The sequence below is a fragment of the Lissotriton vulgaris genome, chromosome 4_1 (genome assembly GCF_964263255.1).
Source record: "Lissotriton vulgaris chromosome 4_1, aLisVul1.2, whole genome shotgun sequence".
NCBI lineage: Eukaryota > Metazoa > Chordata > Amphibia > Caudata > Salamandridae > Lissotriton > Lissotriton vulgaris.
Genome location: NC_141691.1, coordinates 2,127,869,835 through 2,127,884,316, shown reverse-complemented (window position 1 = coordinate 2,127,884,316; position 14,482 = coordinate 2,127,869,835). Strand labels below are relative to the sequence as shown.

General features: G+C 46.2%; 1 protein-coding gene across 1 annotated transcript in view; it reads left to right on the top strand.

Annotated features, from left to right (window-relative positions):
- Positions 1-12,123, top strand: part of LOC147725202 (uncharacterized) — a 128,281-nt gene extending 116,158 nt beyond the window's left edge. Inside the window, exons 4-5 of the mRNA XM_086918199.1 lie at positions 7,215-7,247; positions 11,636-12,123. Coding sequence (XP_086774325.1) covers positions 7,215-7,247; positions 11,636-12,123 — 521 coding nt within the window. The remainder of the gene's footprint in view (positions 1-7,214; positions 7,248-11,635) is intronic.
- Positions 12,124-14,482: the final 2,359 nt, after the last annotated feature.

Here is a 14,482-nt window from a genome sequence, read left to right as displayed (position 1 = left end):
TTCCTTTATTTTTCTTTCTTTTTTCTTCACAATCATAAGGATTTCAAAGAATGGTCATTCTTGTTGATACGTGGATTAAAATCATACATAATGTAGCCAGAAAGCCGAACCATGTTTCGTCTTGGGGAACATTCACCCGATGACTTCAACAGGGCTACAACAAATAGGCAAAAACAAACAATATGTACTTGACAATAAAATCTAATAAGTAACTTTTTCTTCACCATCACCAATGTCTGGTGCCAGGTGATGGGGTTCCCGGGGCCATGAGTGGCCTGGGAAGGGGGCCATGCGGCCCCCCTTCCCTTTCAAAAATATATTTTTTTTAAAACAAGGCAGGCCAGCCACGTGCGATGGGGTCCCCGGGGCCATAATTGGCCTGAGGAGGTTCGCCACGTGGCCCCCTTTCCAACAAAAAATATCAATAAACAGGGTGGCCAGGACCCAGGGGATAGGGTCCCCGGGGCCATAATTGGCTTTTTTTTAAAAGGGGTCAGGCCCTGGGACATGGGGCTTCCAGGGCCCCAAAAAAAGAAAAAGAAGTGGGGCCATTAAGCCCCTCTTCTAATAAATAAAAAGACGGCATTGCGGCGGAGGCCCTGCCCCCAAGCAACACTCAGCAAACGCTCCCTGAGGCGCGTTTTAAGTTGGGAAATTAATTCCCCTTCAATCCTGAGGGTCCCTGGGGGTCAACTAGCCCACCAGGTGCCTCCAGTAAGTGCCACAGGGCTGCCTTGCAGAGAGGTGGTCTGAGGCCATAACCCTTTTTACACCACTCTGGAAAGCAGTTCTGTGGGGCTGACTGGAGGTAGCTGGTGGGCTGGTTGGACCCCAGGGACCCTCAGGACTCAAGGGGATTTAATCCCCCAATTTACAATGCACAAGGGGGCGCATTTGCACAGTGGCGAAGGGAGGGAGTGTGACCTATTTAACAAGTGTGCAAAAGTGCGCTGTGGAGCGTTTTAAGTTGGGGGATTCATTCCCCTTCAATCCTGAGGGTCCCTGGGGGCCAACTATCCCACCAGGTACCTCCGGTAAGCGCCTCAGGGCTGCCTTGCAGAGAGGTGGTCCGAGGCCACGCCCGTTTTTACACCTACATGTTTAATGTATGCAGGGTGGACGTTCCATCACAAGGAATCTCCGTAAAAGTGATGAATTGAAATCTAAGGTGCGAAATGAGATATATCGTGCAGAGTCCAGAAGTTCTCTTAGGAGTGGAGGAGGCTTGCTCGAGCAATTCCAAGGTGGTCTTCTAGGGGGTTAATGTGTCAAACAGCCTTAAGCTGAACAGGGAGGAGTGTACGACATATGCAAATACACACAATAGTCAATAAATTATTCATGCAACTCAATAAGGATAACCACATCAATTTATAAAAATAACAGGTGTATTTATATGTGTTTAGGCACAGGAATCAGTATAATGAGGTAAGTACATTTTTCAATAGATATTCTTTTGTAATCAAAAAGTTGACACAGTGCAATTTCCAGAAGATGCAATGTCATCCACTGGGAGGAAGTACAAGTACGGCATTCAGGTACAGTATAGTGACTTACATGGGAGAGTTCACGAGGGGTGAAAGAACCACAGTGAACTCTGTTTTACGAGGGTTGGCAGACCACACTGACCCCTTTGGACGTTTCAACTCTGGCTTGGAGCAATTGGCGCAGTGGTGTCCTTTGGCGTAGGGTTCTTGCGATCTCTGAGTCCTCTCAGTTCTTTCTAGATGCCTGCAGGATGCAGGGAGTGTTCTCTGCTTCATATGAGGTCTTGGTTCCTGGATGAAGTACAGGGAGGTCTCCCAGGTTTTGTAGACACAGCAGCTGCAGGACAAGTTGTCTTTTGACACAGTTCTCCAAGTCAGCAGGCAGGCCAGTACGGTTGTCACCAAGTCAGTTGTTGGATCTCCAGTTCTTGCTCTTTGCAACGATTAACTCCCATCTTCTTTCAAGTCAGCAGGATATGATTATCTGGTGCCAGGGGCTCCTGAATACTGAATGTAGGGGTGTTAGGGGAGTGTAAGGTAGTAGTTAATGGGCTACTGACCATTGGGGCAACTATGCCCCCTATATGACCACTTCTTGTGGGAAGTAGGCATAACCGTGTCCTAGAGTTCCTAAGTTTACCAACACAAAGATGGCCAAATGTACCATCCTGGGGGTTTGCAAGACTAGCTAATTTTCCCACCTGTTCAGTTGACAAAGGAATCTAGACAACAGCGGGAGGCGTCATCTCTGGTGAAGCAGGCCAGATTTCACATTTCATAAGTAGTTTCTTATTTGAAGTGCTTCTGTCTGGGAATGCTAATCAGCAGGTCATCATGTGTTAGGCAGTGTAAATGGCCTTTCCCAAGCAAGCATTATTTTTGAACTTCTGAGAGAAGAGGCACTCACGCTTGGGGCTCAGTCACTCGTCTCTAGGGGCAGAAACCACAAAACACAGGGGGCTGGTGGTTGTTCAGGGGCACCTCTAAGGTGCCCTCTGGGTGCATGTATTAGTACTTCCAAAACTGGAATCAGAGTGGGTTTGTTAATGCAAGATGTTTGATACCAAACATCCCTATTGTCAGTGAAGCCATCGTGAAGTTGGGGAATTCCTTTTCACCAGTGTCCGGTAGATTCTAAAATGGCTTCCCTGATCACTTGCATTGGTATTAATGGAACTGAACAGCAGAGGGACATATCTGCTCATGCATGTATGCTCTCAAATGTAATAAAAACAGTGTTTCTTAGGATTGTAAGGCCTGCTGTAGGGGTGATTTCCAAATACTGAATGCAGTGTTGGGGGACATGGCACACAGGGATGTGTGTCATGTTATGTTTTACTTTTGTGTGTACCAAAACACGCAGCTTGCAAATGGTTGTCTGGCGTGCATTTGTTGATTGGTCCCTTAATTTGGCACCATTTGTGCTGCCTTGCTGAGAAACCCTACTTCAGTACCTCATGCCCTAGGGGTCTGAGGTACTATTTACTAGGGACTTACAGAGAGTACTATATGTTTTGCCAATTGAGGAAAATAACTGTACAGTTTTGGGAAAACGATATGGCATTGGGGACCTTATTAGCAGTGACCCAGTGCACTTCCAGTCAAAATCACATCAAATACCAGGCAAACAGTGAGGGTGACCATGTTGTGAAGGGGCGTTTTCCTACATGGATAGGACTCAAGCTTTTGGATAATAATCCATGACGGGCTGAGAATCACACTGGACTTGTTGCTTTTGGCAGCTGTGCACATTTATTCCTTAACACTGAACATGGATCACCTGTTTACAGAATTAAGGTTACTCTGCTGCTGTGGCACCCACCTGCTTTGGTGCGAGGGGCTCTTAAAGATAGCACCTGTACTACTCCTCTCTTGAAAGGTGGGTGTCATTGCTGCCTGCTTCCCATGGTGCATCCCTATTGTGAGGGGTGTTTACAGTGCTCTTTCTCCTCCTCCAGTGTCTGTTAAGTGAAAGACTTGTACGGGTGCTGCTCATAGTGTCAATGCCCTGTGTGAGAGAAGCTTGCAGAAGCTGCTCAGAGTTTTGAGATACAGCTCATTTCTGTCCTCTTTTGAAGTGCTGGTGCACAATGACTGCCATGGTGCAAGGATGTTGAAATCAAGTTGTTTTTGTAGAGGAAAACCCCTTACACTGCCCTTTGTAAGGCGCAGGCTTTTGACACACACCCTTGTTGCAAACAACTAGGTTGTTGGCGAGGGGTCTTTTAATAAAACCTGATGGATTTTTTTCCCACTGAGGGCCTCATGTATGTGGAATTGGCACAGGGCAGTGTGTATCTTCTTGCTGCACTGCCCTACACCAATGTGAATGGGCAGGAATGCATCATATTTATGAAATGCTGTGCATTTGTGGACTTTCCCCCTGTGCTGTTGCACAATTTGCTCCACAGTGCCAAAGTAGGCGGGCTTGCAGTGTGGTGCAAGGGGCCCTTGGCTGCAGGCAGAGTTGTTTTGGTCTAGGAAGGGGCAACTCCGTGCACAAGAAAGAATCCCAAGAGGTGTTTTTCTCTTTCACTTGGAAAAAGGAAACAACAATGAGAAATGAACATATTTCTCCTTGTTACACCGGCTCTGGGGAGGAGTATGATGTTGGTGCTGCCCCCGGTTTACACGATTAAGTAAATCTGGAGCAGCGTCAAAATCCATGGGTGCTGCGTGGGGAAACCCACTGTGACGGCCATGGAAGGCCTCCTTGGTTCAGAGTAAGGCAGGGTAGTGGCCGGCACTGCTTAGTCTTACTCCATATCTATGAGGCCACGTAAACCATGCAGAATCTTTGCATCGCCTCATAGATATGATCGAGAGGCCGGCTCTGCTTTGTCTTACTCCATATCTATGAGGCCACGTACACCCTGCAGAATCTTTGCATCGCCTCATAGATATGATTGAGAGGCCGGCTCTGCTTCGTCTTACTCCATATCTATGAGGCCAAGTAAACCATGCAGAATCTTTGCATCGCCTCGTAGATATGATTGAGAGGCCGGCTCTGCTTCGTCTTACTCCATATCTATGAGGCCGCGTAAACCCTGCAGAGTCTTTGCATCGACTCACAGATATGATTGAGAGGCCGGGTCTGCTTCGTCTTACTCCATATCCATGAGGCCACGTAAACCATGCAGAATCTTTGCATCGCCTCATAGATATGATTGAGAGGCCTGCTCTGCTTCGTCTTACTCCATATCTATGAGGCCACGTAAACCCTGCAGAGTCTTTGCATCGACTCACAGATATGATTGAGAGGCCGGGTCTGCTTCGTCTTACTCCATATCCATGAGGCCTCGTAAACCATGCAGAATCTTTGCATCGCACCATAGATATGTTTGAGAGGCCTGCTCTGCTTCGTCTTACTCCATATCTATGAGGCCACGTTAACCCTGCAGAATCTTTGCATCGCCTCATAGATATGATTGAGAGGCCGGCTCTGCTTCGTCTTACTCCATATCTATGAGGCCGCGTAAACCCTGCAGAATCCTTGCATCGCCTCATACATATGATTGAGAGGCCGGCTCTGCTTCGTCTTACTCCATATCCATGAGGCCTCGTAAACCATGCAGAATCTTTGCATCGCACCATAGATATGATTGAGAGGCCGGCTCTGCTTCGTCTTACTCCATATCCATGAGGCCTCGTAAACCATGCAGAATCTTTGCATCGCCTCATAGATATGATTGAGAGGCCGGCTCTGCTTCGTCTTACTCCATATCTATGAGGCCTCGCAAACCATGAAGAATCTTTGCATCGCACCATAGATATGATTGAGAGGCCGGCTCTGCTTCGTCTTACTCCATATCCATGAGGCCTCGCAAACCATGAAGAATCTTTGCATCGCACCATAGATATGATTGAGAGGCCGGCTCTGCTTCGTCTTACTCCATATCCATGAGGCCTCGTAAACCATGCAGAATCTTTGCATCGCCTCATACATATGATTGAGAGGCCGGCTCTGCTTCGTCTTACTCCATATCCATGAGGCCTCGCAAACCATGAAGAATCTTTGCATCGCACCATAGATATGATTGAGAGGCCGGCTCTGCTTCGTCTTACTCCATATCTATGAGGCCACGTAAACCATGCAGAATCTTTGCATCGCCTCATACATATGATTGAGAGGCCGGCTCTGCTTCGTCTTACTCCATATCCATGAGGCCTCGCAAACCATGAAGAATCTTTGCATCGCACCATAGATATGATTGAGAGGCCGGCTCTGCTTCGTCTTACTCCATATCCATGAGGCCTCGTAAACCATGCAGAATCTTTGCATCGCCTCATAGATATGATTGAGAGGCCGGCTCTGCTTCGTCTTACTCCATATCTATGAGGCCTCGTAAACCCTGCAGAATCTTTGCATCGCGTCATAGATATGATTGAGAGGCCGGCTCTGCTTCGTCTTACTCCATATCTATGAGGCCACGTACACCCTGCAGAATCTTTGCATCGCCTCATAGATATGATTGAGAGGCCGGGTCTGCTTCGTCTTACTCCATATCCATGAGGCCACGTAAACCATGCAGAATCTTTGCATCGCCTCATAGATATGATTGAGAGGCCGGCTCTGCTTCGTCTTACTCCATATCTATGAGGCCACGCAAACCATGAAGAATCTTTGCATCGCACCATAGATATGATTGAGAGGCCGGCTCTGCTTCGTCTTACTCCATATCCATGAGGCCTCGTAAACCATGCAGAATCTTTGCATCGCCTCATAGATATGATTGAGAGGCCGGCTCTGCTTCGTCTTACTCCATATCTATGAGGCCTCGTAAACCCTGCAGAATCTTTGCATCGCCTCATAGATATGATTCAGAGGCCGGCTCTGCTTCGTCTTACTCCATATCTATGAGGCCTCGTAAACCCTGCAGAATCTTTGCATCGCGTCATAGATATGATTGAGAGGCCGGCTCTGCTTCGTCTTACTCCATATCTATGAGGCCACGTAAACCCTGCAGAATCTTTGCATCGCCTCATAGATATGAGTGAGAGGCCGGCTCTGCTTCGTCTTACTCCATATCTATGAGGCCTCGTAAACCATGCAGAATCTTTGCATCGCCTCATAGATATGAGTGAGAGGCCGGCTCTGCTTCGTCTTACTCCATATCCATGAGGCCTCGTAAACCATGCAGAATCTTTGCATCGCCTCATAGATATGATTGAGAGGCCGGCTCTGCTTCGTCTTACTCCATATCTATGAGGCCACGCAAACCATGAAGAATCTGTGCATCGCCTCATAGATATGATTGAGAGGCCTGAGTCACAGGAGCGTCAGAAAAAGGTGGTGTTAGCCTGTCACAGATAAGCCCCTTAGTATGAAGGACATCTCTAAGGAATTAATAAATAACTTAGTTGCATGTTGCTTTTGATTGTTGAAGTTATGAGAGGTAGACGTGGGAGGCAAACATGGTATATTTAGTAATGCTTCCTTAGATCCATGGAGCACAGACGGGTGACCGAGTTTTTGTATGTGTGGGCCCTCACAGGACCTTGCAGGGGGCCCTATGGTTTCATTACACCACTGGAAGCTTATTTTTCCTTTTGATCTTGGGTGGATAGGGTGGTAAATACGGTAATTCCTCACTGGAAGCCTCCCTAGAAGGTCTGTGGTGCAGGAGACCATAAGAATACGGCTGATTAATGTTTATATTACCTGCATGTAACCAAGGAACAATGTAAAAAATAATATCTTGTTATGTTTCTCTTTTATCTGTGCAGAGAGTCGTGTTTTGGACCCAACAGCCTTCAGAGGTACATCTATATGTTGTTATGTATCATTGAATATTAATCTTTAGTTCCCTCCCTGCCAGGTACAGTTTGCACAAACATATGTAACAAGTGAGACTTATTACACAGAAGAGATATATTACAAACTCTCCATGTCTAGAGAGACCAATCTAAAGGTCAGAAAGGGGGTGGCATCCTATTCACCATGGCTACTTTAAAAAGTGCTTCGTACCTCCTAACCTGTTATTTTGGCCTTTCTGTGCACTGAAGAAAGAACAGCGGATGGGCACCATCCCGGAATATGATATCAGGTGAGATACTGTAGGTGCAGCGGCTCGAGGGGGGTTCCTAGCCACTAAACACACGATCCCTTCATATGACAGTAGCATGAGACTTGAGGTACAACTGCCCACACATTACCACACAAATCTGTTGCACACACACCTTAGTGCAACTTGTCTCTGATTTTAGTACAGACCTGTTTGTAGGTTTGTCCATAAGTTTAACATGCATCTAACTCAGGCAATAATGGTGTTTAGAGCTACCGGCTGGACCGGGACCACTCGTGGGCAATTGGTGGCAAATCCCATTGGAGGGGTGCAAAAATATAAACATAACAAATACACATACAAATATACACAATAATATGCATTTTATTATAAATATACACATAAAGAAAATCCCTTACCTTACACGTGATGTTCTGAAGCACGTCCTTGTTGTTCTGCAGCACGTCTTCTGAGCTCGAAGCCCACAGACAACTCTCTCAACCAATCAAGACACTGTTCTCCTGCTGTTAAGCGATAAGCATAGGCCAAAAATCCATTCTGCTCACAAAAGTTTTAGATTTTCGGCAATTTTGCGATCCACAAATCTCGCAAAATTGCCGAACAATTTGCAAATTCAGATTTTTTTTTTTTGATGGCCTGCTCAATCAAGGGACCAGCTGCAGTCTTTGAAAAGTACTATACATTTACCCAATGAGGTAGCACTGATTAGCAAGTAGAAAGTACTCCAGTTGAGTAGAGGTATCACACAAATCGGTGGCCACTTCTTGGGGAAATATGCAGGGCAGGATTCATTCTGGCACGATGCTCCTGTCACAAAATGTAAACCTTTAACAGGAAGCACTTACAGATATAAATAAAGCAGGTGACCGAGTTGAAGCTCAAATTCAGTAACACATTAATCAGCCCAAAAAATTGCGAGCTTCGTCGAGGCTGGGCAGGTGTGCTTTCTCCCCATATCTACCATTGAAAATTAGCTGCGATATGCTAGATGGAGGCCTTTGCATCCCTGACTTTCACACAAGCAATCCCCATGCAGTTCCTGTGACCAGGAGCTACTTTCTCTTTATCTGCTGCCCTGCTGCTCTCTGATCTTTTATAAGCATAAGAGGCATGTGAACTCGCCTCAAAGCCCCACCAGTATGGCCCCGCTGCACACACTAATGGTGTGCACTGTCTTCCCACCCATTACCCTCTATGATGGACAGCTCACTCAAGGGACCCCGGCGCCCTTCGGTGTGATGGCAAAGTTACACGCAAATGGTCACTGGAGATAACTCTTCTGGCACTTTACGCAGCTGTAGTGTAAGGTAAGCACTATACATTTACCCAATGAGGTAGCAATTAATGATTAACCAGTAGACACAGTCTATTTGTGCATCCGTGAGTTTGCAAATTTTTTTACGAACTTGTGGATTTTTATGAGATTTCGCGTGAATTTGTGGACCAGATTCTTGGCAAAACAACTTAACTTAAACTGCTACTTACTAACTCCTTCCCACTTATTAGGCTTAGGTCAGGTACACCGGGGTAGGCATAGTTAGAAGCACCAGTTGAGCATGTTAGCTAATGTATATATGAATGTATATATTGTATATATTTTATCCATTTTAAGTATCTTAAGGCTAAGAAACCATATCAATGCTTTTACAGTAATATTTCATAATACTCCTTTTACTGTACGTACTTTACTTTATATTAAGTATTGCAATTGTGGCAATTCATTTCTCTTGCATGAGAAGGAAGACTGCTCAATAAATAACACCTTTTATTGAAAACGCCCGTCTCTCTCTTCTCTGCACTCTGGTGAAACTAAGAACGCACGATTGACTGAGTGAAATAATTGTCTATTGTTTTCACACGACTCTAGAGATTTACTCTTATTTCCGAGAGAGCAAAGTTGTCATGTTTATGTGGTTGTCGGAAGCTGAATCCCTTCTTGTCTGAGCCAGAGAAGCTGATCCCTTCCTATTCAGTCAAGAAAGTTTCAAGTGACCTCTGAGCTAGCTGGCGCAAACCTAAATTAAGTCTAACATAGTCAGTAGAGACCTGGAAGACCGCACTTCTACGTCTACACTGCTGTTTATGTTATTCCAATGCGCAGGGCCTTTAGGGAAAATAAGAACTACACTACAACATAAGATGTCACTAAGAACTGGCATTTCTTTCAGGACTCTCAGGAGTTCTAGGAAAAATCAAAACAGAAGCAGGGGGAATTCCCGGGCTGCTGGAGGTTTGGTTTCTGCTGGAGGTTTGGTTTGTTTAAAGAACGCGTTGTACTTTCTAGGAGTCCGGGGAAGTAGCCTTGCCGTATTTTGACTGCATTGACTATGACTAAATATGGATATGATTCTTATGCATTTATAAGGATATGATTTGTTATAACCACCTAAGGGCATAAATCGGGAATATTTAATTAGGGTCATAGATACATTCACAACAGTGCACTGGCCCCGCCCTGCCACCGTACTCTGTTTGATGGCAAAAAGCAGCAAAACTAAAATGGCAAAAAAAAAATGTTATTACCATTTTATATTCAACACTTTCTTCCCAGCAGTGCGGGGGTGCGAAGATCCTCTGCTCCCATGAAGAATCACTGCTGGTGACACTGCACTTCCCTCAGCATTGATTGCTGCCCCTCTTTTACCACTGTACTAATACAAGAGTGCTGCCGGGTGGGACCGGTGCTACTGCACTGGCTGCACAAATGAGACCTATGCCTCTGTTCACACTGCACAAGCGTAACCAGCTAAGCTCGCTGCCGGCTGCACCTGTTGAAACATTTATAGGTACGCCTCTGCTCACACTGTACTAGTACATACGTGGCATCGCTGGTCCAGCTCGGTGCCACTGCACCTGCTGAATCATTGATAGGTGCGCTGCTGGTCAAACTGCACTGGCGCAGGTGCAGTATCGCTGGCCAGACCCGGTGCCACTGCACCTGCTGAATCATTGATAGGTATGCCTCAGCTAACACTACTAGTAAAGGCGTGGCATCGCTGGTCAGACTCGGGCCACTGCGCCTGCTGCACCATTGAAACCTACACCTCTGCTCACACTGCACAAGCGCGGCCAGCTCGGCCTGGTGACACTGCACCTCCTGAATCATTGATAGTTCTGCCACTGCTCACACTGTAGAAGTACATGCGTGGCATCGCTGGTCTGGCCCGGTGCCACTGTACCCGCTGAATAATTGATAGGTAGGCTTCTCCTCACACTGTACTTGTACAGGTGTGGTGTGCTTGTCCGGACATGTGCCACTGCAACTGCTGAATCATTGATAGGTGCGCTGCTGGTCAAACTGCACTGGTGCAGGTGCGGTATCGCTGGCCAGACCCGGTGCCACTTCACCTGCTGAATCATTGATAGGTGCGCTGCTGGTCAAACTGCACTGGCGCAGGTGCGGTATCGCTGGCCTGACCCGGTGCCACTGCACCTGCTGAATCATTGATAGGTGCGCTGCTGGTCAAACTGCACTGGTGCAGGTGCGGTATCGCTGGCCAGACCCGGTGCCACTTCACCTGCTGAATCATTGATAGGTGCGCTGCTGGTCAAACTGCACTGGCGCAGGTGCGGTATCGCTGGCCTGACCCGGTGCCACTGCACCTGCTGAATCATTGATAGGTGCGCTGCTGGTCAAACTGCACTGGCGCAGGTGCGGTATCGCTGGCCTGACCCGGTGCCACTGCACCTGCTGAATCATTGATAGGTGCGCTGCTGGTCAAACTGCACTGGTGCAGGTGCGGTATCGCTGGCCTGACCCGGTGCCACTGCACCTGCTGAATCATTGATAGGTATGCCTCAGCTAACACTACTAGTAAAGGCGTGGCATCTCTGGTCAGACCCGGTGCCACTGCACCTGCTGCACCAGTGATTTGCGTTCATCTGAAGAGGTTAATGTGAAGGACAAGTCATTGTCATGTTCTTTTAGAGCCTTATTTACAAGCCTCCTGCTCCGCTGGTGTTACTTTTTCCCCACATTAAAAGTGACGAATCGATGGTGCAAGGTGCTTGAGACTCAGCCCCTTAGATTTTTATATATTTTTTCTGACAGCAAATTTAGCTTATTATTGGAAGTGTTGACAAGTTTTGTGAGTGGCCTGATGATGTTCTCTGTCTCCGCAGCGCCCCTGTCGGTGGATCCGAAGGCTGCAGACGCGACCTTCCTCATCAGCAGTGACGGGAGGGACATCCGCAACCTCAACTTCGGCACGGAGCGCTGTGTCCGGGGGTCCACGGGGGTCACCTCTGGGAGGTGGTACTGGGTGGTGAACGTGAACCGGGCAGTTTTGAACCCGTATGAGCCAATAAAACTGGGTGTTGCCAGCGCATCAGTAAAAACAGTGATACAGACCAATTATCCCCCCATGCACGGCTTCTGGGTCCTCACCCAGGGGAACTTTGAGAATTATGTTATCGATGAATTGAACAAAGAGTACCGTTTCTATGACATGCTTAACTCTGTGGGCATCTTCGTGGACTACGAGGAGGGGCTGGTGTCTTTCTACGATGGCAACACAAAGAAGCACCTCTACACCCACACCGCCACTTTTCAAGAGAAAATATATCCCTACATCTGCCTTGGGTACGGAAGACGCGCTTATCTGCAGTAATCACACGAAGGCTAAACATGGGTGTGTGATAAATTGTTTCTTTTTCATGATATTTTGAAATCACGATAAAGTCAAAATACTTGACGCTGCTGAAAAGGGCAATTCTATTCAATAAAAACAAACAGCTTTATCTAAAAGCAAGTTAAACAAATGTGTCTTTCAATCTTTCTGAAACCGAGAGTGACCTGATTTCAACACGAACATCTCACTGAGATTAAAAGATGAAAGTGGGAGCAGAGGTCAGAGGTTGCCCCAACCTGAGTAAACTCGAGGCCTCCTATGGAATATTCCCCATCCGAGCCTTGCGCCAGCAGCAGTGACGTAGAGAGCGTGTCCTGGCACCAGGAGAAAGGAAGGAAAGGAGACCCCTGAATACAGTTTGACCACTATTTGAACTGTGAAATAGAGCAGTAACCAGGGCTTCTGGGCCCGGTGCCACTGCACCTGCTGCACAAATAAAACCTAGAACCCCCCCCCCCACCCAAGCCAGTGTGTCCTGGGCCCAGGAGCAAGGAAGAAAATGGGGCCCTGACCTCTGTTTCAACTGTGAAATACAATAGCAATCTGGGCCTCTGTTCATGGTGCCACTGCACCTGCTGCACCAATGGAATGCCAGGGGGGGAGACAAAGACTCTAGACAAACTTCAATATGTAAAATAGGCCATTTTATTCTGAAGTAAACAGAACTCAAGCGAACACTCCTTCGGTACCCATCCGTTTTTAACCGCCCGATTCATCAAACAAAATTGCGCTCGCAAAGGGCCAGATTCTGAGAATCTGGCCCTTTGCAAGTGCGATTTTTGCATTTGGGATTCAGCATCCCAAATGCAAAAATCGCTAATTGCGATCTCGCAATTTTGCGAGGAATTACATTTAAGGAATCTCTATTTGAGATTCCTTAAATGCAATTCAACATCCAATTTTATTTTGCGAATTCGCAATTTCTTGCCGCAATTTACCGCGAGGTCAGACCTCGTGGTAAATTGCGAAAACTCAGAAAAATGCATTTTTCTGAGTTGCATGTTACACACACATGTCCTTTGGACATGTGTGTGTGCAACACCTGTGTAAAGTTTCATTTGAGGGGTTCTACAAGGTGTCCTTTGGACACCCCTGGCCCCCTTTAAATCGCTATCTTATTTCCGATTAGCAATTTGCTAATCGCAAATAAGGAATACTCCCCATTCATTCCTATGGGCCTTTTGGCACATAGGAATGAATGGGGAGTTTTTCCTTATTTGCGATTAGCAAATTGCTAATCGCAAATAGGGAATCAGTAGGAATCGCAAAAATGTTGCTATTCCTACTTGAATCCCGTTTTGCGACTCCAGGCAAAGTTCAATATGTAAAAATGGCCACTTTATTCTGAAGTAAGCAGAACTCACAGGGACAGTCCTTCGGTACCCTAATGTCTTCAGCATTTTATTTTTTAAATGTATTGCTTGGAATAAAGTTCCAACGATTTCCTTCACGCTGCCTGGAATATTAAATAAGATTAATTGCAAACTCAATGACATATCTCATCATAGAACAATATAATAATTTCAGACAAATTCATAAAAATAACAATTTGAATACAGTACACATTTATTTAACATTAATAAGAATGCAACACAATCAATACATTTGTATTAGCAATGACAATGTGATGTAACCAGCGATCAAAAAAGTTGGCATTAGAAATAGCACTGGGATGATCACCAGTTACATCCCAGTGCCTTTGCTAATGCCACTGTATTGATCACCGGTTACATCCCAGTGCCTTTGCTAATGCCACTGTATTGATCACCGGTTACATCCCAGTACCATTGATAAAGCCACTTTATTGATCACAGGTTACATTCCAGTGCCCTAGCTAATGCCACTTTATTGATCACAGGTTACATTCCAGTGCCCTAGCTAATGCCACTTTATTGATCAATGGTTACATCGCAGTGCCATTGCTGACACCCACTTTATTGATCACCGGTTACATCCCAGTGGCATTGCTAAAGCCACTGTATTGATCATCTGTTACATCCTAGTGCCTTTGCTAGTGCTACTTCATTGATCACTGGTCACATCCCAGTGCCATTGCTAATACCAAATTTATTGATCACCGGTTACATTCCAGTACCATTGCTAATACCACTTACATTGATCACCGTTTACATCCCAGTGCCATAGCTAATACCACTTTATAGATCACTGGTTATATCCCAGTGCAATTGCAGATACCCACTTCATTGATCACCGGTAACATCCCAGTACCATTGCTAGTGTTACTTTATTGATCACTGGTTACAACCCAGTGGCATTGCCAATTCCCACTTTATTGATCACCAGTTACATCCCAGTGCCATTTCTAATGCCACTTTAT